This window comes from Zea mays, unplaced genomic scaffold (genome assembly GCF_902167145.1).
Source record: "Zea mays cultivar B73 unplaced genomic scaffold, Zm-B73-REFERENCE-NAM-5.0 scaffold_34, whole genome shotgun sequence".
NCBI classification, from domain to species: Eukaryota; Viridiplantae; Streptophyta; class Magnoliopsida; order Poales; family Poaceae; genus Zea; species Zea mays.
This window is the reverse complement of record NW_023366970.1, coordinates 12,919-34,043: the sequence shown is the minus strand read 5'-3', so window position 1 is coordinate 34,043 and position 21,125 is coordinate 12,919. Positions and strand designations below refer to the sequence as shown.

At 35.7% G+C, this 21,125-nt stretch overlaps 5 protein-coding genes, 5 non-coding genes and 1 pseudogene across 11 annotated transcripts in view; 6 read left to right on the top strand and 5 right to left on the bottom strand.

Annotated features, from left to right (window-relative positions):
- LOC118474847 (photosystem I assembly protein Ycf3) overlaps positions 1–585 on the bottom strand; it is a 39,802-nt gene extending 39,217 nt beyond the window's left edge. The window contains exon 1 of the mRNA XM_035963785.1: positions 441–585. Within this exon, the coding sequence (XP_035819678.1) occupies positions 441–564 (124 nt within the window). The 5' untranslated portion in view covers positions 565–585. The remainder of the gene's footprint in view (positions 1–440) is intronic.
- The window catches only part of LOC118474840 (ATP synthase subunit beta, chloroplastic), a 22,528-nt gene extending 12,016 nt beyond the window's left edge, over positions 1–10,512 (bottom strand). Inside the window, exon 1 of the mRNA XM_035963779.1 lies at positions 1–10,512. This exon is cut by the window's left edge and continues 12,016 nt beyond it. Coding sequence (XP_035819672.1) covers positions 8,985–10,481 — 1,497 coding nt within the window. The 5' untranslated portion in view covers positions 10,482–10,512 and the 3' untranslated portion in view covers positions 1–8,984.
- The window catches only part of LOC118474838 (DNA-directed RNA polymerase subunit beta''-like), a 29,708-nt pseudogene extending 18,649 nt beyond the window's left edge, over positions 1–11,059 (top strand). Inside the window, exon 1 of the transcript XR_004854426.1 lies at positions 1–11,059. This exon is cut by the window's left edge and continues 18,649 nt beyond it. The product of XR_004854426.1 is annotated as a DNA-directed RNA polymerase subunit beta''-like (transcript).
- LOC118474844 (ATP synthase subunit a, chloroplastic) overlaps positions 1–12,695 on the top strand; it is a 25,542-nt gene extending 12,847 nt beyond the window's left edge. Inside the window, exon 1 of the mRNA XM_035963783.1 lies at positions 1–12,695. This exon is cut by the window's left edge and continues 12,847 nt beyond it. The gene's annotated coding sequence lies outside the window, so the exon portion shown is untranslated.
- Positions 1,159–1,245, top strand: TRNAS-GGA (transfer RNA serine (anticodon GGA)). Its single transcript has one exon. It is a non-coding gene; the product is annotated as a tRNA-Ser (tRNA).
- On the bottom strand, positions 2,451–2,523 carry TRNAT-UGU (transfer RNA threonine (anticodon UGU)). The gene has a single exon. It is a non-coding gene; the product is annotated as a tRNA-Thr (tRNA).
- TRNAF-GAA (transfer RNA phenylalanine (anticodon GAA)) lies at positions 4,240–4,312 on the top strand. The gene has a single exon. It is a non-coding gene; the product is annotated as a tRNA-Phe (tRNA).
- On the top strand, positions 6,855–21,125 carry LOC118474841 (ribulose bisphosphate carboxylase large chain). Its single transcript, XM_035963780.1, has one exon. The coding sequence runs from the start codon at positions 11,242–11,244 to the stop codon at positions 12,691–12,693; it is 1,452 nt and encodes a 483-aa protein (XP_035819673.1). The 5' UTR covers positions 6,855–11,241; the 3' UTR covers positions 12,694–21,125.
- LOC103627782 (cytochrome f) lies at positions 15,842–20,332 on the top strand. Its single transcript, XM_035963782.1, has 3 exons — positions 15,842–17,051; positions 17,140–17,176; positions 17,378–20,332. The coding sequence occupies exon 1, from the start codon at positions 15,874–15,876 to the stop codon at positions 16,834–16,836; it is 963 nt and encodes a 320-aa protein (XP_035819675.1). The 5' UTR covers positions 15,842–15,873; the 3' UTR covers positions 16,837–17,051; positions 17,140–17,176; positions 17,378–20,332.
- TRNAW-CCA (transfer RNA tryptophan (anticodon CCA)) lies at positions 20,239–20,312 on the bottom strand. Its single transcript has one exon. It is a non-coding gene; the product is annotated as a tRNA-Trp (tRNA).
- TRNAP-UGG (transfer RNA proline (anticodon UGG)) lies at positions 20,450–20,523 on the bottom strand. Its single transcript has one exon. It is a non-coding gene; the product is annotated as a tRNA-Pro (tRNA).

The window sequence follows — 21,125 nt, the reverse complement described above, 5'->3', positions numbered from 1 at the left end:
CACTTCAACGACCTTTGATGGTTATAAGGGTATCCAAAGTACAAACCTGATGGTTGTTTGTTATCCCAACCATTCTTCCCAACCCTGATACCAATCAGGAAAGGGCTAATTTCTAACAAAGTTTTTCTCTTGTTGATTCCTATTTCGTGGTGTAGTGCTTTTCTCCCCTATGCTGCCTATTGGTACTAGTAGAGTCGGATTGCCCTGTAATACAGAACCTATCCTGTAGGTGTAACCTTTCGCTCAATACTCAAATCTACAATTGAAGCATCTGAGGCCACATCAATCGAGGATACACGACAGAAGGAATTGTTAGTTCACCTCACCTTCCCCAAGCGCGGGTTTCCTTTACTAATTTTGTTCTCTCTATGCGAACCCTCTCTCTTTCTCGTAAGAATGAGATATAGGTAGGGCTAAAAAAAAAAAGAGTCAAATCGCACCATCTCTATAATAAGTAAATGCCCTTTTTTCCCCGGAGGTTGTCGGAATTATTTGCAATAAAATATTGGCTACAATCGAGGAGGTCTTATCAATGAAATTTCCATTTATACGGGATCTAGGCATAATTCCCAACCCATTCTATATAGAATTCTTTTCATTCTATCACAAAATAACATAAAAACAAAACATTCGATTCTTATAAATCGATCCATATGCTCTAAATGGATAAGAGAGATATGGATTTTCCGCTCAGCTCAAATTGTCTCCTTTTCCTTCTGTTTGGACAAGAAGAGAAGAGATATGAAATATTTGACTAAGACTGGATTTCATTCCACTTTCCTATTTCTCAACAACAACTTCCCTCATCAGCTATTTCGCGTTTTCAAAGTCATTAATTGCCCCATACCCCTTTTATATTTAGATTGTATGGCGTAATGTACCTTATGCAAATGGAATTCTAGGGTTCCTTTATTTTCTTATGGAATAAGAAGAATTCTTCCATTCTCTTTTTATTTTGGTTTTCCCCAAAGAAAAACTTTTCGAGGGAGCAGAATTCCTAGTAAAAAAATACAGGATCCTTCCACTTAGATGAAAAGGAATTTTTCCATCCAATCCAATAGAGCCATGGAATTCCCGAGCCGTTGTGGCTGTACCTGTACTGCAGGAATACGAAAACTCGCTATTCACTCAGTTTATTTTCCATAATAAGATTATGTAGGAGAGATGGCCGAGCGGTTCAAGGCGTAGCATTGGAACTGCTATGTAGACTTTTGTTTACCGAGGGTTCGAATCCCTCTCTTTCCGTTTCTCTTAATTCATCAATGTTAGCGATCACAATGTATCAAATTAAATAACAATTTATTCCAACAATAATACCTTTAATTAATAGAAATTCTCTATAGCAAATTACTGTGGTATGTAAAATACACATCGAGGAAATAACAAAAAAGAAAAAAGTATCCTAGGGTTAATCTATTTCTGCTAGGTGAACGGGAAAATACGAATTAAGAGCCTTAGGTCGATTTAGTTCGGGGAAAGGGGAAGGGGAAAAAAATTCTATGAACCTTTCCTTTTTTCGTTAAGTTCAAGTCTGGCGAGAATAATATTCTACAACTAACAACTCATTTATTTTGAGACCGACCCACTTCCTATCTAGAATTTTTTTTACTAGTCCTTTATATTGCAATGTGTCAACCGTCAAATGCTTTGGTAATTTGCCCGGATCGGATGAAGCAATATAATTTTGAACCAAACGTTTTGATCGTTGGTTATCCTTCGTAGTAATAATATCTCGGGGTTTGCAACGAAAGCTTGGTATATCAACTATACGACCATTAACTAAAATATGTCTATGGTTAACTAATTGTCGGGCCCCAGGAATGGTTGAAGCCATACCCAATCGAAAAAGGATATTATCCAAACGCATTTCAAGTAATTGTAGTAAAACCTGACCTGTGGATCTTTTTGCTTTTCCAGCGATATGTACATATCTAAGTAATTGTCGTTCTGTCAGACCATAATGAAAACGCAATTTCTGTTTTTCTTGAAGACGAATACGATATTGCTCTTTTTTCCCAGAATGGAATTTCTTTTTCTGATTACTTCCGGATTTAGGCGTTTTTCTAGTGAGTCCTGGTAAAGCTCCCAGACGGCGTATTTTTTTTAAACGAGGCCCTCGATAACGGGACATGAAGACTCCTTTTTTATTTTATTGAAATTTCATTTTACACAATAAATTTCGTTCTATTTACATTACAGAATACAGCGAAATTCAAACAGAATTAAACTAAAGGATAAACAGAGTAAAATCTACTAAAGTAACACAAAAAATGGAGTAACACAAAAAATGGAATTTCATCAACATCTGGATTTTTTGTATATATATTATTTATTTTTATGCTTTGTATCTAGCAAAATTGTAAGGTAAAACGACATAATAGACCCTGGATTCCCCATTTTATTCGGAGAAAAAGAGAAATTCTTGTTCATAGAACATCGATAGAAAAAAAAGCCGACTATCGGATTTGAACCGATGACCCTCGCATTACAAATGCGATGCTCTAACCTCTGAGCTAAGTGGGCTTACATAACAGAAATAGTGTAACAAATAAAAATATATATAGGGAATCTGTAAAATGTCAGATCTTAATTATTAATCTTAGTTATTAACTAGTTCTAAATTGGAAGTTCCACTTAGATAGAAAAAAAAAAATACTAGAATTTCATAAAGATAAAGTTAGCTTGATATGCTTAACTAAATGATATTCTTAAATAGGATTATAGAATTTATTGAACTTTCTTTTTATTTCTCTAATTCGCAAATGGATTTTTTTAATAGAATCTATTCCAAATTCTATATTGAATTTGATTTCAGATATTTTCAATTTGATATGGCTCGGAGGAATAATCTAATACATAGAAAAGAAGAAAAAGAAGAATATATATGAATAATATAATAAAGAGAAAATGCCAAGAGATTGGCATTTTCATTTGATCATTATATACATTTTTGAGATATTTTGTTTTTTTATTTGTTAATAATTTAAGGATAAATAGTTCACTAAGGAGAAGATAGAATCATAGCAAATGAAATTTCTAATTCAGTTTAGAAAAAAAGAATGAATATCAAGCGTTATAGTATGATTTGGAATACTCTAAAAAAGGAAGGAGGGAGGCGGGAGAGAGAAAAACTTTTGGATATATTCATTCCGATTGAATTGCAAATATATCAACGATAAAATCAATGCAATTCTGAATTGCAATAAGCGAGCGGGGTGTCTCAAATAGAGATGAGTTGCTAGACTACGTCGAATAATGAATTCAATGATTCAAAAAAAACTAAGAGATGGATTAAATTATACAAGGAATCCTGGTTTCAAAGAAAAGTAAAATGGGGATATGGCGAAATCGGTAGACGCTACGGACTTGATTGTATTGAGCCTTGGTATGGAAACCTGCTAAGTGGTAACTTCCAAATTCAGAGAAACCCTGGAATGAAAAATGGGCAATCCTGAGCCAAATCCCTTTTTTGAAAAACAAGTGGTTCTCAAACTAGAACCCAAAGGAAAAGGATAGGTGCAGAGACTCAATGGAAGCTGTTCTAACGAATCGAAGTAATAACGATTAATCACAGAACCCATATTATAATATAGGTTCTTTATTTTATTTTTAGAATGAAATTAGGAATGATTATGAAATAGAAAATTCATAATTTTTTTTTAGAATTATTGTGAATCTATTCCAATCAAATATTGAGTAATCAAATCCTTCAATTCATTGTTTTCGAGATCTTTTAATTTTTAAAAGTGGATTAATCGGACGAGGATAAAGAGAGAGTCCCATTCTACATGTCAATACTGACAACAATGAAATTTCTAGTAAAAGGAAAATCCGTCGACTTTATAAGTCGTGAGGGTTCAAGTCCCTCTATCCCCAAACCCTCTTTTATTCCCTAACCATAGTTGTTATCCTTTTTTTCTTTTATCAATGGGTTTAAGATTCACTAGCTTTCTCATTCTACTCTTTCACAAAGGAGTGCGACAAGAACTCAATGAATCTTATGCTATTCATTAAATAGATGATTTCTTTTTTATTTCTTTTTTATTTATTAGAGTAGAGTATCGGCAAGGAATCTCGATTATTAATTCGTTTTTTTTAAGTATTATTAAGTAAGCCATCCACAATGCATAGGACTACCCCTCCCCATTTCCTAATTTTGAATGGAATACTTTATTGATTTTTTAGTCCCTTTAATTGACATAGATGCAAATACTTTACTAAGATGATGCACAAGAAAGGGTCAGGATAGCTCAGTTGGTAGAGCAGAGGACTGAAAATCCTCGTGTCACCAGTTCAAATCTGGTTCCTGGCACAGAAAAAAAGGATCTACTGAATAGATATTGATACAAATATTTTGAGATGGATTGGGGTAAATATTTATTAAAAATCTACTTAGTCTTTAGTCTAGAGTAAGTAGATAAATCTCTAGAGTAAGTAGATAAATCTCTAAACACTTCTTTTTCTTTTAAAAAAAGGGTTTAAATCTCTGGTTCTTTATGGTATAGAAAGAGGTGAGATTAGGTGCCCTTTTCTTCATTTTGCATTTCTTATTAATTTTGTATACCGCTATTCCGAAGAATATATTTTTTTTTATTCTTGCTTATCCTACTTTCCCAGTTGTTCTAAGTAATATGCGCGGTACAAAGTTCGTGGTAGGAACTTCTTTGAGTCATTGTATTTTTCTGTTCATACGAAGGAAACAAATATGTGATTTTCCAAATTGGAAAATAGAAATGAAGCCCTTTTTGTTCAGTCTATCTGGACCTTTTTGTATAATAGGAATTAATTAGAATATTATATTCTAAGTATTTCGTTTCGTCTAGGAACAGAACGTCAAAATATTCCTTGACTTGAATAAAATCTGGAATTGTGTTGTATAAGTGAACATGAATTTATTATCACTCAATGAGCATCTTGTATTTCATAGAAATTGGGGGTTATATAGTCCTTACGTAAGGGCCAGCCTATCCAACTTTCAGGCATTAAGATACGTTTAAGACGTGGATGATTATCATAAGAAATTCCCACCATATCATAAGATTCGCGTTCTTGAAAATCGGCACTTCTCCAAACCCAGAAAACAGACGGGATTCTAGGATTATCCTTTTGGGCAAAGACTTTTATGCATACCTCTTCTGGGTTATCTATACCATACTGTATTCTCGTAAGATGATACACGCTAGCTAAAGATCCACCGGGTGCTACGTCATAAGCACATTGGGAACGTAAATAATTGTAACCATATACATATAAAATGACAGCAATGGAATCCCAATCCCCCGCTTTTATTTGTAAAGTCTCTACTCCTCGATGATCGAAGCCCAAAGACCTATGAACCACGTCATGTTTAACTAGCCAATTAGATAACCAACCCTGCTGCATTGTCTTGATCTCTCCCCCTTTGTATAAATATTTCACATTTCAAATGCAAGTTTGAAAGATTGTACTGCTCTTTTCTTTCTTTTTCTGCACAAAAGAACCCCTCCTAATTCACTAATTTGTAGGAAGATACTGAACTTTTGGATTTGAAAAAAGTTTCAGAAGATATATCTAAAGTAGATGGTGATTGATAGAGCAATTCTTGTTCGTAAGTTCCAGTGTGAGTACTGCGCCGAACATAAAGTTTGTGACGGGTAGTAAAAGATCTATTTTTCTTTTGACTTTGACATAGAGTTCGATCCTCAATTATTTCTCGCGCTATCTTCTTACGAAGTTTTGTTAGGGCATCTATAACAGCCTCTGGTTTAGGCGGGCAACCCGGCAGGTAGACGTCCACAGGAATTAACTTATCAACTCCTCGAACAGTACTATAGGAATCTGTACTGAACATGCCCCCTGTAATAGTACAGGCTCCCATAGCAATGACGTATTTCGGTTCAGGCATTTGCTCATATAATCGCACTAAAGATGGAGCCATTTTCATTGTTACCGTACCAGCTGTTAAAATTAGGTCCGCTTGTCTAGGACTTGATCTTGGTACCAATCCATAACGATCAAAGTCGAATCGTGAGCCTATTAATGAAGCAAATTCAATGAAACAACAACTGGTACCATATAGAAGGGGCCATAAACTTGAGAGTCTTGACCAATTTGAAAGATCGTTTGGTGTAGTTGAAATAACGGAATTGGAACTTGTTTGGTCGAGTAACGGAAACTCAATCAAACTCATAATTGTCTCAATGGAATCTTTTCCTTCTTTTTTTTTTTTTTCTGAATATTCAGTTAAGACCATTCCAAGGCTCCTTTTCGCCATGCATAAACTAAACCAACAACTAGGATAAGCACAAAAATGAAAGCTTCGATAAAAACGGATACACCCAATACGTCGAAACTCATTGCCCAAGGGTAGAGAAAGACTGTTTCCACATCAAAAACAACAAAAACTAGCGCAAACATGTAATAGCGTATTCGGAATTGTAACCAAGCCCCCCCCATGGGTTCTATACCCGATTCATAACTAGAAAGCTTCTCTGGTCCTTCACTAACCGGGGCTAAAAGTCCTGAAATCCAAAATACCAAAATAGGAATAAGGCTTGCTATTATTAGAAATGTCCAAAAAATATCATATTCGTGAAGCAGAAACATAAATGTACTCCCATTAATGTGGAATAGGCGGAACTGAATTAGTCAATTCAAGTTGACATTGTCAATTTATCCAGAACTTCTCTCTTTTCCTCGGTGAAACAAGAATCTGTTTTGCTCAAACCAAAGGCAAGGAGCGCTTACTTTAGCCTTTATTTCTTTTGTGATATGTCTTCCTTAAGGATTCATCCAATGTAATCCCCACTTCCCTTCTTTTTGATTTCCCTTCTATTTAGATATGATATAGACCTAATTCTTATACAAAGAAAACTCTTTCGCTTCACTTTGTCTCACTTTCTCTAGAATCTCTAGAAAAAAGAATTGCTCTACCCTTTATTTAATGATAGTCAGAGACTATTAAATAAAAAAGAAAATACTTACTACTAATTGGATTAGAACCTAATTAAAATAGGATGATTAATATATATTAAAATAGGATGATTAATATATACATCCTAATGAGGAGTAATACTAAAAAAAAGAACTCTATTTCAGAATTATGAAACAGAATATCCTGTTTTATTATTTACTCTTTCTTTTTTTTTTTCTTTCGATTTTTTCTATTTTATTTAAAGTGGATCGATTTAGATAATGTATATGATAGTAATATACTTCAAATAAAATAGGAATTCGCAAAATGGAGAAAATCGTTGCAGTCATTATAGGAAAGTATGGGAAGACTTAGAGCATATCCTATTTAAAGGAGGATGAAATTCAAATCAGGTAAGGGATCCTTCCTTCTATTGATTTGATCAAAATTCTTTTTTCTTTTCCTGTCTCTCTGATTTGCGTTTCGATGAATGAGCCTATGGTAATGCTTTTATCTCTATTCTATGGCGCAATCGACCGTCGAGTCTATAAACAAGTACTAAATAAGGAAAAGAAAACTATACTAAAGGAAACATAAGATATCCATCCTAAAATGGAAAAAAGACGTATATATTAGGGCTATACGGATTCGAACCGTAGACCTTCTCGGTAAAACAGATCAAACAGATTATTATCGAAATGATTCGAACTGTTTCAAAGACCCAACATGCATTTTTCTGCATTGGGCTCTTTCATCAACTAATGTAAAGATCAGTTAATTCGCCATAGTTTTTCTTTAGGGAAAGATAATAAGATGGCTCCCTGTGCTCTGATTGATTATTTGTCTTATGATCTATCTAGGAACAATACCAAAGTGTTTCAAAGGAGGATTACCTTGACTTAGGTCTGCCTCCGGCCTAAATTAAATCAACCTAAGTGAAATGGAGTCTCTATCGTTCCGCTGCAAGAGTTTACTATGAGACTTCATACACCTTAAAGTTCATAGAACGAAAAGAAGTTTTTTGGAGGCCCTTATCCTCATTACGCCTAGCATTGAGTGGGCTGGATATTTACCTTATCAACTAGCAAATCAATAGGAGTTCTATTTGAGTAAGCACCTTAATTGGCACCTGAATCGGACTGAACCAGCTGTTTGTCATTGTCAGGCTACTGTTCTTCTATTCTTTCGAATCCATGAAGTAAGACATTGATTTTGCAACAAGGTCAATTATGTTCATTGCATAAAAAGTTCCCTTGAAAAGCATTGGCGCACGTGTAAACGAGTTGCTCTACCGAACTGAGCTATAGCCCTTGTCAGAGATATCTTAACATATAGATAATTTCTTGTCAAGATGAATATTCTCTAATGCCAGAGGATATCCCTTTGATCCGTTTACTATATAACATAAACATACCAATAACGGAGCGGTATTGCTTATAAAAAGGATTCAATCTATAATCGATCGAAGTAATGGGGCTTCTTTTGTGGTGATAAATTGCCTACTTAACTCAGTGGTTAGAGTATTGCTTTCATACGGCGGGAGTCATTGGTTCAAATCCAATAGTAGGTAGGTAGGTAGAAAAATTACTAGATAGCATTGGACTTACTTCGCTTCGCTATCTAATAACTTTTTCTACCCTTCTTTCCTTTTTCTTTGTATCAACGAAATCTTTGGATTGTCTTCAATTGGATGGGGGAATCCAATTGACAGCCTCGACTCGTATCCTAGCTCGTCTGAGAGCTAGCTTCGCTTCAACCAATTCTTTCGTACCTTCAGCTTTACTCAAGTTAGCTTCGGCTATTTCAAGTGCCTGTTGAGCTTCTTCTGGATCAATGTCACTACCCAGTTCTGCATCATTTCCTAAAATGATGATCTCATTATTAACTATTCTTGCAAAACCACTCCACAGAACCGCCGTTAACCATTGGTCGTTCAGGAGGCGTATTCTCAAAGGACCCATATCTACAGCTGTGTTAATGGGGGCGTGGTTTGGTAATACACCAATTTGGCCACTATTAGTAGATAAAATGATTTCTTTCACTTCACAATCCCAAATAATTCGTTTAGGAGTCAGTACATAAAGATTTAATTTCATTTCTTCAATTTGCTCTCCTCTTCTAAGTTTATAGCTTTCGTGCTAGCTTCATCGATGTTCCCCACTAAATAAAAAGCCTGTTCGGGTAGGCCGTCTAATTCTCCGGAAAGGATTAGTTGAAATCCCCTAATTGTTTCTGCAAGACCAACATACTTTCCTGGAGAACCGGTAAAAACTTCTGCCACAAAGAACGGTTGTGATAAGAACCGCTCGATTTTTCGTGCTCTTGCTACAGTTAAACGATCCTCCTCCGATAATTCATCCAATCCAAGAATTGCGATAATGTCCTGAAGTTCTTTGTAACGTTGTAAAGTTTCCTTAACTCTTTGCGCAGTTTCATAATGTTCGTTGCCAACAATCCGAGGCTGTAACATAGTTGAGGTTGAATCTAAAGGATCCACTGCGGGATAAATACCCTTGGAAGCTAATCCTCTGGAAAGTACGGTAGTAGCGTCCAAATGTGCAAATGTTGTGGCAGGAGCAGGGTCGGTCAAATCGTCTGCAGGTACATAAACTGCTTGGATCGAAGTTATAGATCCCTTTTTGGTAGAAGTAATTCTTTCTTGCAAAGAACCCATTTCTGTACTAAGGGTAGGTTGATAACCCACTGCGGAGGGCATTCTGCCTAATAAGGCGGATACTTCCGATCCTGCTTGAACAAAACGAAAGATATTATCGATGAATAAAAGCACGTCTTGCTTATTAACATCTCGGAAATATTCTGCCATAGTTAGGGCAGTTAAACCAACTCTCATACGAGCTCCCGGCGGTTCATTCATTTGGCCATAGACTAGAGCTACCTTTGATTCCTCAATATTTTTTTCATTAATTACTCCGGATTCCTTCATTTCCATATAAAGATCATTTCCTTCACGAGTCCGTTCCCCTACTCCGCCAAATACGGATACGCCTCCATGAGCTTTAGCAATGTTATTGATTAATTCCATGATGAGTACTGTTTTACCTACTCCTGCCCCCCCAAACAGTCCGATTTTTCCTCCACGTCGATAGGGAGCTAAAAGATCGACCACCTTAATACCTGTTTCAAAGATAGATAATTTCGTATCTAACTCGATAAAGGCAGGCGCAGATCTATGAATAGGAAATGTTGCACTAGTATCCACAGGACCCAAATTGTCAATAGGCTCCCCAAGAACGTTAAAAATTCGTCCGAGAGTAGCTCCACCGACTGGAACACTGAGAGGAGTTCCCGTGTCAATCACTTCCATTCCTCTCATCAACCCCTCTGTAGCACTCATAGCCACAGCTCTAACTCGATTATTTCCTAATAATTGTTGTACCTCACAAGTCACATTAATTTGCTTATCGGCAGTGTCTCGACTCTTGACTATCAAAGCATTATAAATATAAGGCAACTTGCCCGGGGGAAAAGTGATATCCAGCACGGGTCCAATAATTTGATCAATACGCCCTACGCTTTTTTCTTCAATTGTGGAAATCCCGGGACGCGAAGTAGTAGGATTGGTTCTCATAATTATCACATAATTTTCAAAAAAAAAGGAATTTGTCGAAATTTTTTTTCTTGTTGAATAATGCCAAATCAAAAAAAATATCCAAAAATCCAAAAGTCAAAAGGAAATGAATTAGTTAATTCAATAAAAAAGAAAAGGGGACTCGCACTTGATTTCGTTGCCCAAGCGAATCCCATTCAATCGTTTACTTATGGAATGAATCCGTTGGAAAGTTCAATCCATTTTTTTCATATAAATTTCGCCTTTTGTGAAGGATCTGTGCCTACTCTACTTTCCTATCTAGGACTTCGATATACAAAATATATACTACTGTGAAGCATAGATTGCTGTCAACAGAGAATTTTCTTAGTATTTAGGTATTTAGATTCAAAATATCAAAGGGGAAGAACTTTAAAAATTGTAAAATAAAGATTAGGGTTTGGGTTGCGCTATATCTATCAAAGAGTATACAATAATGATGGATTTGGTGAATCAAATCCACGGTTTAATAACGAACCGTGTTAACTTACCATAACAACAACTCAATTCCTATCGAATTCCTTCCTATCGAATTCCTATAGTAAAATTCCTATAGGATAGAACGTACACAGGGTGTACACATTATATATGAATGAAACATATTCATTAACTTAAGCATACTCCTTTTTTTATTTAATGAGTTGATATTAATTAAATATCTTTTTTTTTAGATTTTTGCAAAGGTTTCATTTACGCCTAATCCATATCGAGTAGACCCTGTCGTTGTGAGAATTCTTAATTCATGAGTTGTAGGGAGGGACTTATGTCACCACAAACAGAAACTAAAGCAAGTGTTGGATTTAAAGCTGGTGTTAAGGATTATAAATTGACTTACTACACCCCGGAGTACGAAACCAAGGATACTGATATCTTGGCAGCATTCCGAGTAACTCCTCAGCTCGGGGTTCCGCCTGAAGAAGCAGGAGCTGCAGTAGCTGCGGAATCTTCTACTGGTACATGGACAACTGTTTGGACTGATGGACTTACCAGTCTTGATCGTTACAAAGGACGATGCTATCACATCGAGCCCGTTCCTGGGGACCCAGATCAATATATCTGTTATGTAGCTTATCCATTAGACCTATTTGAAGAGGGTTCTGTTACTAACATGTTTACTTCCATTGTGGGTAACGTATTTGGTTTCAAAGCCTTACGCGCTCTACGTTTGGAGGATCTACGAATTCCCCCTGCTTATTCAAAAACTTTCCAAGGTCCGCCTCACGGTATCCAAGTTGAAAGGGATAAGTTGAACAAGTACGGTCGTCCTTTATTGGGATGTACTATTAAACCAAAATTGGGATTATCCGCAAAAAATTACGGTAGAGCGTGTTATGAGTGTCTACGCGGTGGACTTGATTTTACCAAAGATGATGAAAACGTAAACTCACAACCATTTATGCGCTGGAGAGACCGTTTTGTCTTTTGTGCCGAAGCAATTTATAAAGCACAAGCCGAAACTGGTGAAATCAAGGGGCATTACTTGAATGCGACTGCAGGTACATGCGAAGAAATGATTAAGAGAGCTGTATTTGCAAGGGAATTAGGGGTTCCTATTGTAATGCATGACTACTTAACAGGAGGATTCACCGCAAATACTACTTTGTCTCATTATTGCCGCGACAACGGCCTACTTCTTCACATTCACCGAGCAATGCATGCAGTTATTGATAGACAGAAAAATCATGGTATGCATTTCCGTGTATTAGCTAAAGCATTGCGTATGTCGGGGGGAGATCATATCCACTCCGGTACAGTAGTAGGTAAGTTAGAAGGGGAACGCGAAATAACTTTAGGTTTTGTTGATTTATTGCGCGATGATTTTATTGAAAAAGATCGTTCTCGCGGTATCTTTTTCACTCAGGACTGGGTATCCATGCCAGGTGTTATACCGGTGGCTTCTGGGGGTATTCATGTTTGGCATATGCCAGCTCTGACCGAAATCTTTGGAGATGATTCCGTATTACAATTTGGTGGAGGAACTTTAGGACATCCTTGGGGAAATGCACCTGGTGCAGCAGCTAATCGTGTGGCTTTAGAAGCCTGTGTACAAGCTCGTAACGAAGGGCGCGATCTTGCTCGTGAAGGTAATGAAATTATCAAAGCAGCTTGCAAATGGAGTGCTGAACTAGCCGCAGCTTGTGAAATATGGAAGGAGATCAAATTTGATGGTTTCAAAGCGATGGATACCATATAAAATAAAAAAAAAAGCAAAATAGAAAGAGAAAAAATAAGTTAAGAAATGCAGTAATTCTTCTTTATTCCTCTAATTGATTGCAATTCAATTCGGCTCAATCTTTTCTAAAAAAAAAAAAGACTGAGCCGAATTGAAATAGATCTTGATACGATCATGAGACTTGACAAATCGAGATTCTTCTATTCTATATATCTAGAATATAGAAAGGTATAATACAATAAACAAATATAAATCAAAATATAGTATTATCGTACGATAATGGAATCAAATACGCAGTATTTACAGAAAAGAGTCTTCGTTTATTGGGAAAGAATCAATATACTTTTAATGTCGAATCGGGATTCACTAAGACAGAAATAAAGCATTGGGTCGAACTCTTCTTTGGTGTTAAGGTAGTAGCTGTGAATAGCCATCGACTACCCGGAAAGGGTAGAAGAATGGGACCTATTCTGGGACATACAATGCATTACAGACGTATGATCATTACCCTTCAACTGGGTATTCTATTCCACTTCTACTTTTTAAATTAAAGGGTATTCTGAAAGAGGTATTTCTTTTATTTTCACAATAGCTTTCTTTTGAATCCAATTTCAAGTTCGATTAGAAGGATAGAAAGGCGATGAGAATGGGAAAAGAAAAATAAAATATTTTATTTTAATGAGTTCCCCTTTTGAGTTCCCCTTTTTTGCAATTTTCTTATTATCAATTCCATTCATTTATTTTATAGAATACTTTTTTATTCTATATCTATAAAAAATCTTTATTTTGTAAACTAAAAAATACAATAGTCAATATTCCTTATAATAGATATACTTAATTATATCATAAGAATCTTAAGATATATTTCGAATAGATAGAAATAGTAAATTTGAATTGAGACACATATTCTATGACAGATTTTAACTTACCCTCTATTTTCGTACCTTTAGTAGGCTTAGTATTTCCGGCAATTGCAATGACTTCCTTATTTCTTTATGTGCAGAAAAATAAGATTGTCTAGAAACGACGGGGCCAAATTTTCTCAATGTATTTCCAGGATCATAATACAGATATTTTTTTGTGTAAGTACTATAATATGATAGGGTATGTAGCTCTTTCTACACACAAATGAAAAACGTCTATGGATGCAGATATAAGCTACGAGCATAAATGCATGCATATGCGTAGCCGACTATAGCGAGTTTTTTTTTTTAAGTGGATCCACTAATTTTTTTTGAATAGAAAGTCAATGTATCTAACCAATTATTTCACAGGAGTACTAGCTACTGAAGGCTATTTCAGAATCAAAAAAAGTAAAGTAAAAATCATTTAGCTTATTCTCTCAATTTCAATTGACCGCTACTGGATTTAGTATATCTAATATGAATTGGCGATCAGAACACATATGGATAGAACTTCTAAAAGGTTCTCGAAAAAGAGGTAATTTTTTCTGGGCCTGTATTCTTTTTCTAGGTTCATTAGGATTCTTAGCGGTTGGGGCTTCCAGTTATCTTGGTAAGAATATGATATCTGTACTTCCATCTCAACAAATTCTTTTTTTTCCACAGGGGGTCGTGATGTCTTTCTACGGAATCGCGGGCCTATTCATTAGCTCCTATTTGTGGTGCACTATTTTATGGAATGTAGGCAGTGGTTATGACCGATTCGATAGAAAAGAGGGAATAGTGTGCATTTTTCGTTGGGGATTCCCTGGAATAAAACGTCGCATCTTCCTTCAATTCCTTGTGCGGGATATCCAATCAATTAGAATTCAGGTTAAAGAGGGTCTTTATCCTCGTCGTATCCTTTATATGGAAATCCGGGGCCAGGGGGTCATTCCCTTGACTCGTACTGATGAGAAGTTTTTTACTCCACGAGAAATTGAACAAAAAGCTGCCGAATTGGCCTATTTCTTGCGTGTACCAATTGAAGTATTTTGAGTACCAATTGCAATTTTTTGCAATTGTAAGGGGATTTTCGAGTATTTATCTAAAGTAAAGGAAGGAACAAACGAGGATAAGAGAAAATTGCTTCGAATTTGTTTTGTCCAAGTGAGATATATGGCATACTATTCTTCCATTTTTATACGAAAGGCCTTTTTTTATTTCTCTATTCCACTCCATTTAGATCTAAGAAAGAACCCAATACAATGAAATTCCACTAGTATACAAAAAGAGAAATAGATACAAACACAAGGTCTCAAACCTTGTTATAGAATTTTTGCTTCAAAGAAAAGAAATATCATATATATTCAGCTTACAGATCAAAAATGAAAAAAAAGAAAGCATTGCCTTCTTTCTTATATCTTGTATTTATCGTACTTTTGCCCTGGGGAGTCTCTTTCTCTTTTAACAAATGTCTGGAACTTTGGATTAAGAATTGGTGGAATACCAGGCAATCCGAAACTTTCTTAACTGATATTCAAGAGAAAAGGATTCTAGAAGGATTCATAGAATTAGAGGAACTTTTTCTCTTGGACGAAATGATAAAAGAGAAACCGAAGACACATGTACAAAAACTTCCTATAGGAATACACAAGGAAATAATACAATTGGCCAAAATAGATAATGAGGATCATCTCCATATCATTTTGCATTTCTCAACAAATATAATCTGTTTGGCTATTCTAAGTGGTTCTTTTTTTCTGGGTAAAGAAGAACTTGTCATTTTGAATTCTTGGGTTCAGGAATTTTTCTATAACTTAAATGATTCAATAAAAGCTTTTTTTATTCTTTTAGTTACTGATTTTTTTGTTGGATTTCACTCTACCCGCGGTTGGGAACTACTAATTCGTTGGGTCTACAACAATCTTGGATGGGCTCCTAACGAGCTAATTTTCACTATTTTTGTTTGTAGTTTTCCTGTGATTCTAGACACGTGTTTGAAATTTTGGGTCTTTTTTTGTTTAAACCGTCTATCTCCTTCACTTGTAGTCATTTATCATTCAATTAGTGAAGCATAAACTCACTCATTTCATTTCCTAATATTAATCAAATTAGCATATTTCTTTTCTTCCTTTAGAAATAGAAAGAAAGCCCTTTTCCTTTTTAACAAAATTCTTTCTATTTCTACCTGCTCAAGGTATTCATCATTCTAGTACAACTATTGCAGTAGAATGACAACAGACTCGTGTATAGGGAACTAGATTAGCTTAGCTACCTATCTAATTTATTGTAGAAATTCCGGGATCCGCGATTGGACATGGAAAATAGAAAAACTTTTTCTTGGTTAAAGGAACAGATGATTCGATCGATTTCTGTATCGATCATGATATACGTAATAACTCGCACATCTATTTCAAACGCATATCCCATTTTTGCGCAGCAGGGTTATGAAAACCCGCGGGAAGCAACTGGACGAATTGTATGTGCCAATTGCCATTTAGCTAATAAGCCTGTGGATATTGAAGTTCCCCAAGCAGTGCTTCCTGATACTGTATTTGAAGCAGTTCTTCGAATTCCTTATGATATGCAGCTGAAACAAGTTCTTGCTAATGGTAAAAAGGGAGGGTTGAATGTGGGTGCTGTTCTTATTTTGCCCGAGGGATTCGAATTAGCGCCGCCCGACCGTATTTCTCCTGAGTTGAAAGAAAAGATAGGAAATCTCTCTTTTCAGAGTTATCGTCCCAATAAAAAAAATATTCTTGTGATAGGCCCTGTTCCCGGTAAGAAATATAGTGAAATTGTCTTTCCCATTCTTTCCCCCGATCCCGCTACAAAAAAAGACGTTCATTTCTTAAAATATCCCATATATGTAGGGGGAAACCGAGGAAGGGGACAGATCTATCCTGACGGTAGCAAGAGTAACAATACGGTCTATAATGCTACGTCAACAGGTATAGTAAAAAAAATACTACGTAAAGAAAAGGGGGGATATGAAATATCCATAGTGGATGCATCGGATGGACGCCAAGTGATTGATATTATACCTCCCGGGCCAGAACTTCTTGTTTCAGAGGGGGAATCAATCAAGCTTGATCAACCATTAACAAGCAATCCTAATGTAGGAGGGTTTGGTCAGGGGGATGCAGAAATAGTGCTTCAGGATCCATTGCGCGTCCAAGGCCTTTTGTTTTTCTTCGCATCTGTTATTTTGGCACAAGTTTTTTTGGTTCTCAAAAAGAAACAGTTTGAAAAGGTTCAATTGTACGAAATGAATTTCTAGATCCTGGGATTTCTTACCATCAAGTGAGAAAAAAGCCTCGATTTCTGGAATTCCTTATTTCTATCTCATGCAAAAGAAGAGGATCCAAGGCAAAGACGAGAACAATAAAAGGAACAAGTCCTTTTAGGAGGAATTGTGGGTCTTCTTAATCCTCTATTGGGCACAAGAAAAAGGCTTTTTTGCCTTTTTCTTGTGTCGATTCTTCTTGTATCGAAGTAAGAATCATTTTTCTTCTTATTTGTTTTGTCAAAGATTACTATTTATTCTTTATTCGGGTCTGTCTTTTGGACTTCCTTTGCTTAGGTTCGGGCGCGGTAGTGGACAAACAGAGGGAAAGAAGGTATGGCGGGGGACACATTTCTTGTGAGCAAATAGAATTGCTTTACTTTTTGAATTAAGTTCAACTTTGAACTTACAGAAATTTTGTAAAAAAAAATCTATACCCTCCCATGGAAGGGTGGTTTTGATTTTTAGGCTAGTTGAGTAGTTTTGATTAAGGTTTTATTAGTTTATTACTCTAAACTAAATCAACGATTTGCAGGATACTTCCTTCATGGAATAAAATACTGGATCCTCTCCCCTCTTTCTTGTTGCTTCATAAGAGTGAATCCATTTTATGGGCGAAAGGCGGGGGCTTTAAATCGACCGATGGATTGCTTCACTCACTAACATCATTAACAAACAAAAGAATAAATGGAGGGATTCCAACCATCAGAGCAAAGGTTTTCTCTTTGTTATTTTTACAAATAGAAATAGGTAACCAATTTCTAGATTATGGAACAAAACCGCGTTATAACAATAAGAATTCCGCGGGCCCTTTCCGCTCTAATCAGATAAAGGGGAGTAAGGACCCGCTAAGTTCCTACTTTTTCATGTTTACAATCTGGATCCTCCGATTACTATAGAGATGAACCCAATCCAGAATACGAACCGTAAAAGAAAACACCTATTAAACCAATCACAAGAATACCAGTTACAGTACCTATCAGCCAAAGAGGAATTCTTCCAGTAGTATCGGCCATTTCCCCTACTTTCCTCCACATTTTCTCAAGTGGTCATGCTAGAGACAAAAACAGTCATGGATAGTTATAAAGATGGTATCCTTCCAAATGGGATAAGAGAATTCTTACTACTCTCTTTCTTTCTCTCAATTGAAGAAGTAATTGGAAAATAAAACAGCAAGTACAAAAATGAGTAATAAACCCCAGTATAGACTGGTACGATTCAATTCAACATTTTGTTCATTCGGGTTTGATTGTGTCATAGTTCTATAGTTGGAATTTGGTTTATCGTTGGATGAACTGCATTGCTGATATTGATCCCAAGAAAAAAACCGTGGGTACAGCTAATCCGTGAACAGCCAGCCATCGCACTGTAAAAATAGGATAGGTTCGATCTATGGTCATTGGGGGCCTCCTAAAAGGATCTACTAAATTCATCTAGTTGTTCTAAAGAATCAAAACGGTCGGTTATTAATGGAATTCCTTGTCGGCTTTCCGTGAAATACTCGTTTGGTCGAGGACTTCCAAACACGTCATAAGCTAAACCCGTACTGACAAATAACCAACCCGCAATGAATAGGGAAGGTATAGTAATGCTATGAATAACCCAGTATCGAATACTGGTAATAATATCAGCAAAAGAACGTTCTCCCGTGCTTCCAGACATGCTGAGCTCCCAAAATTTTTATTCAAAAAAGGAATTGATTCCGTAAAAGATGGGATCCACCAGTAAATAGAAAATTACTGATATTTCATCCTTGTGAGATTGTCAATTTTGTACCAAAGGTGTATTTTGAGTATACCGAATTAGTATAGCTATCCTTCCTATGGCACAGCAATCCAGTTTTGCTTGGTCCCGAAACAGAATTCCTTTTTTCTCTTTTTTGTTCCTTGTCTATAGGAAAATTACATGTTATTCAAGGCATCAATAGAACCCCACAATTTTTTGGGTCCTACTTATTTTCATTGTCTTCGGAATAGTAGAATAATTTAATTTGGAATAGCGGCCAAGATCTTGGGAAAATCTAAGTTAATGATTAATAAGATAAAGAATTTAGGAAGGATATTCTCATATTGACGCAATACAAAGATAAGTATATGCAAAATCGATCCCTTTTTAGTTAAAGGAATTTAATTGGTTAGCATAAAATAATATCTAATAAATAGAAAATCGAATAGCGGATAATCCGTTATGAAAGAAACGGAATACATTCTTTGAAGAATCAAGATTCGTAATCAATCCTTGTCTTGTTTGTTGGATTAGGTCTAATTTTCTTGACCAAACAGCAAGCATGGAACTTTACAAGAAGAACTTAAAAGAAAAGGATAATTGAAGTAACTTTGAATCCACTTTTGTTGGGGTTCAAAAAACGAATAAAAATAAATAAAAAAAAGTAAATTTTAGGAATAGTTCCCTTTTTGAGGGGGCCCCTCGGGGGTCGTGGAATGCTTTTCTTCTCCTCTTATTCCATATGGAATACAATGAGTTAAAATTTGCTCCAAAAAGAGGATGAAATCCATCCTATTAAAAAAGAAATAATCCGAATCCGAAATAGAAAGAATTTTTTTTTTTTTTTTCAAATTCAATTCTTTATTTATCTTTTATTCCAAAATTCTCCCGAAAATCCAATTTCATTTTTCAATGGGGTTAGATGATCTAGTTCTTAATATTATTAGTTTACTTAACTGACAGATTCCACAACAAATCTCTTGATTCGGAATTAGGGACTCATGTTCCGTCTGATGAATCGATTTTCTCTTTTTTTTACACTTCTGTATCTCACTCTATCTTGTTTTTTAGTATTATCTAAAATAACCGATGAATTATGAATTTTCCATAACTTAAACTTAGGTAAGTGCTTTACCAACATATGTAGTGTAGTAAAAAAAATGGAATTGAACCCCTTCATGCTTACTATAACTAGTTATTTCGGTTTTCTACTGGCTGCTTTAACTATAACCCCAGCTCTATTTATTAGCTTGAACAAGATACGTCTTATTTGAAATGAATTGAATAGAAGAATCTTTCTTTTGGATTCTTGGTATTCTAGACTCTTTTCCACACTAATTACCAATTCTTTTCTTGGTCATTGAGATTCGTGGGTAGTTTAGACTATTATTTAGAGATAGATCGTACCTCTTTTTTTATCCCCTCGAACAAATCGAAATGATTGAAGTTTTTCTATTTGGAATCGTCTTAGGCCTAATTCCTATTACTTTAGCGGGATTATTCGTGACTGCGTATTTGCAATACAGGCGTGGGGATCAGTTGGATCTTTGATTGAGTAATATTTCTTTTTTGATTGACCTCCTCTCTGGTCTGGAGGAGGTCAAATTGGAGTTGCAATTCTACTTTGTTTTTTTTTAAGTTATTTTAGTTTCGACATAAGATATATGGAATCACGCTCTGTAGGATTTGAACCTACGACATCGGGTTTTGGAGACCCGCGTTCTACCAAACTGAACTAAGAGCGCTTTCAAAACAAAAAAAAAAAGAAAATCCTTTTCTATTCCTAACGTGTCTCACGTCCGTATAGTATCCACAAATTCAAGTTATACCCACTTTAATCGATCTCCCCACTACTGCCCATAACGAAGAGAGAATTAATAGGTAGGGATGACAGGATTTGAACCTGTGACATTTTGTACCCAAAACAAACGCGCTACCAAGCTGCGCTACATCCCTTTTCCAAATTGTTGTACAATGCCATTGTACACAATTCCTTTCTTGTTTTCCACATCGTAATTTTCTTCTATTTCTTTATCCATATAGAACTTTCTTGTCATTTCTTGTTTTTGGTCTCATATAATCAAGGAAGGGGTATAAACTAAAATCCAGTCAAATTTCACCTATAAAAGAAAGACTACTATTCCTTAGTAATGTATAGGAAGAAGGGGTCATCTTTTTTAGGGATAGGAAAATCTCGTCTATACGGTTCATTCTATATATATATAATATTTATTTTGTTTTTTTAGTTAGGAATTTCGCCTAAACAAAAGAAATACAAAGGATCTTGGGCAAGAGTATCTGATCATATATGTATTCCAATACGGAAGGAGGATTTTCAATGCGGGATATAAAAACATATCTCTCTGTAGCACCCGTGCTAAGTACTCTATGGTTTGGGGCTTTAGCAGGTTTATTGATAGAAATCAATCGTTTATTCCCAGATGCTTTGTCATTCCCTTTTTTTTAATTCTAGTTATTCCTATGCGAGAGATAGAATTCTTCGTGACATGACGAAAATTTCCCCTTTTTGAATTCTTTTTTAGTATATGAAGCAAAAA

Excerpts from the sequence above, each read along its gene's own strand:
- LOC118474841 (XM_035963780.1), top strand. The coding sequence starts at position 11,242 with ATGAGTTGTAGGGAGGGACTTATGTCACCACAAACAGAAACTAAAGCA.
- LOC103627782 (XM_035963782.1), top strand. The coding sequence starts at position 15,874 with ATGGAAAATAGAAAAACTTTTTCTTGGTTAAAGGAACAGATGATTCGA.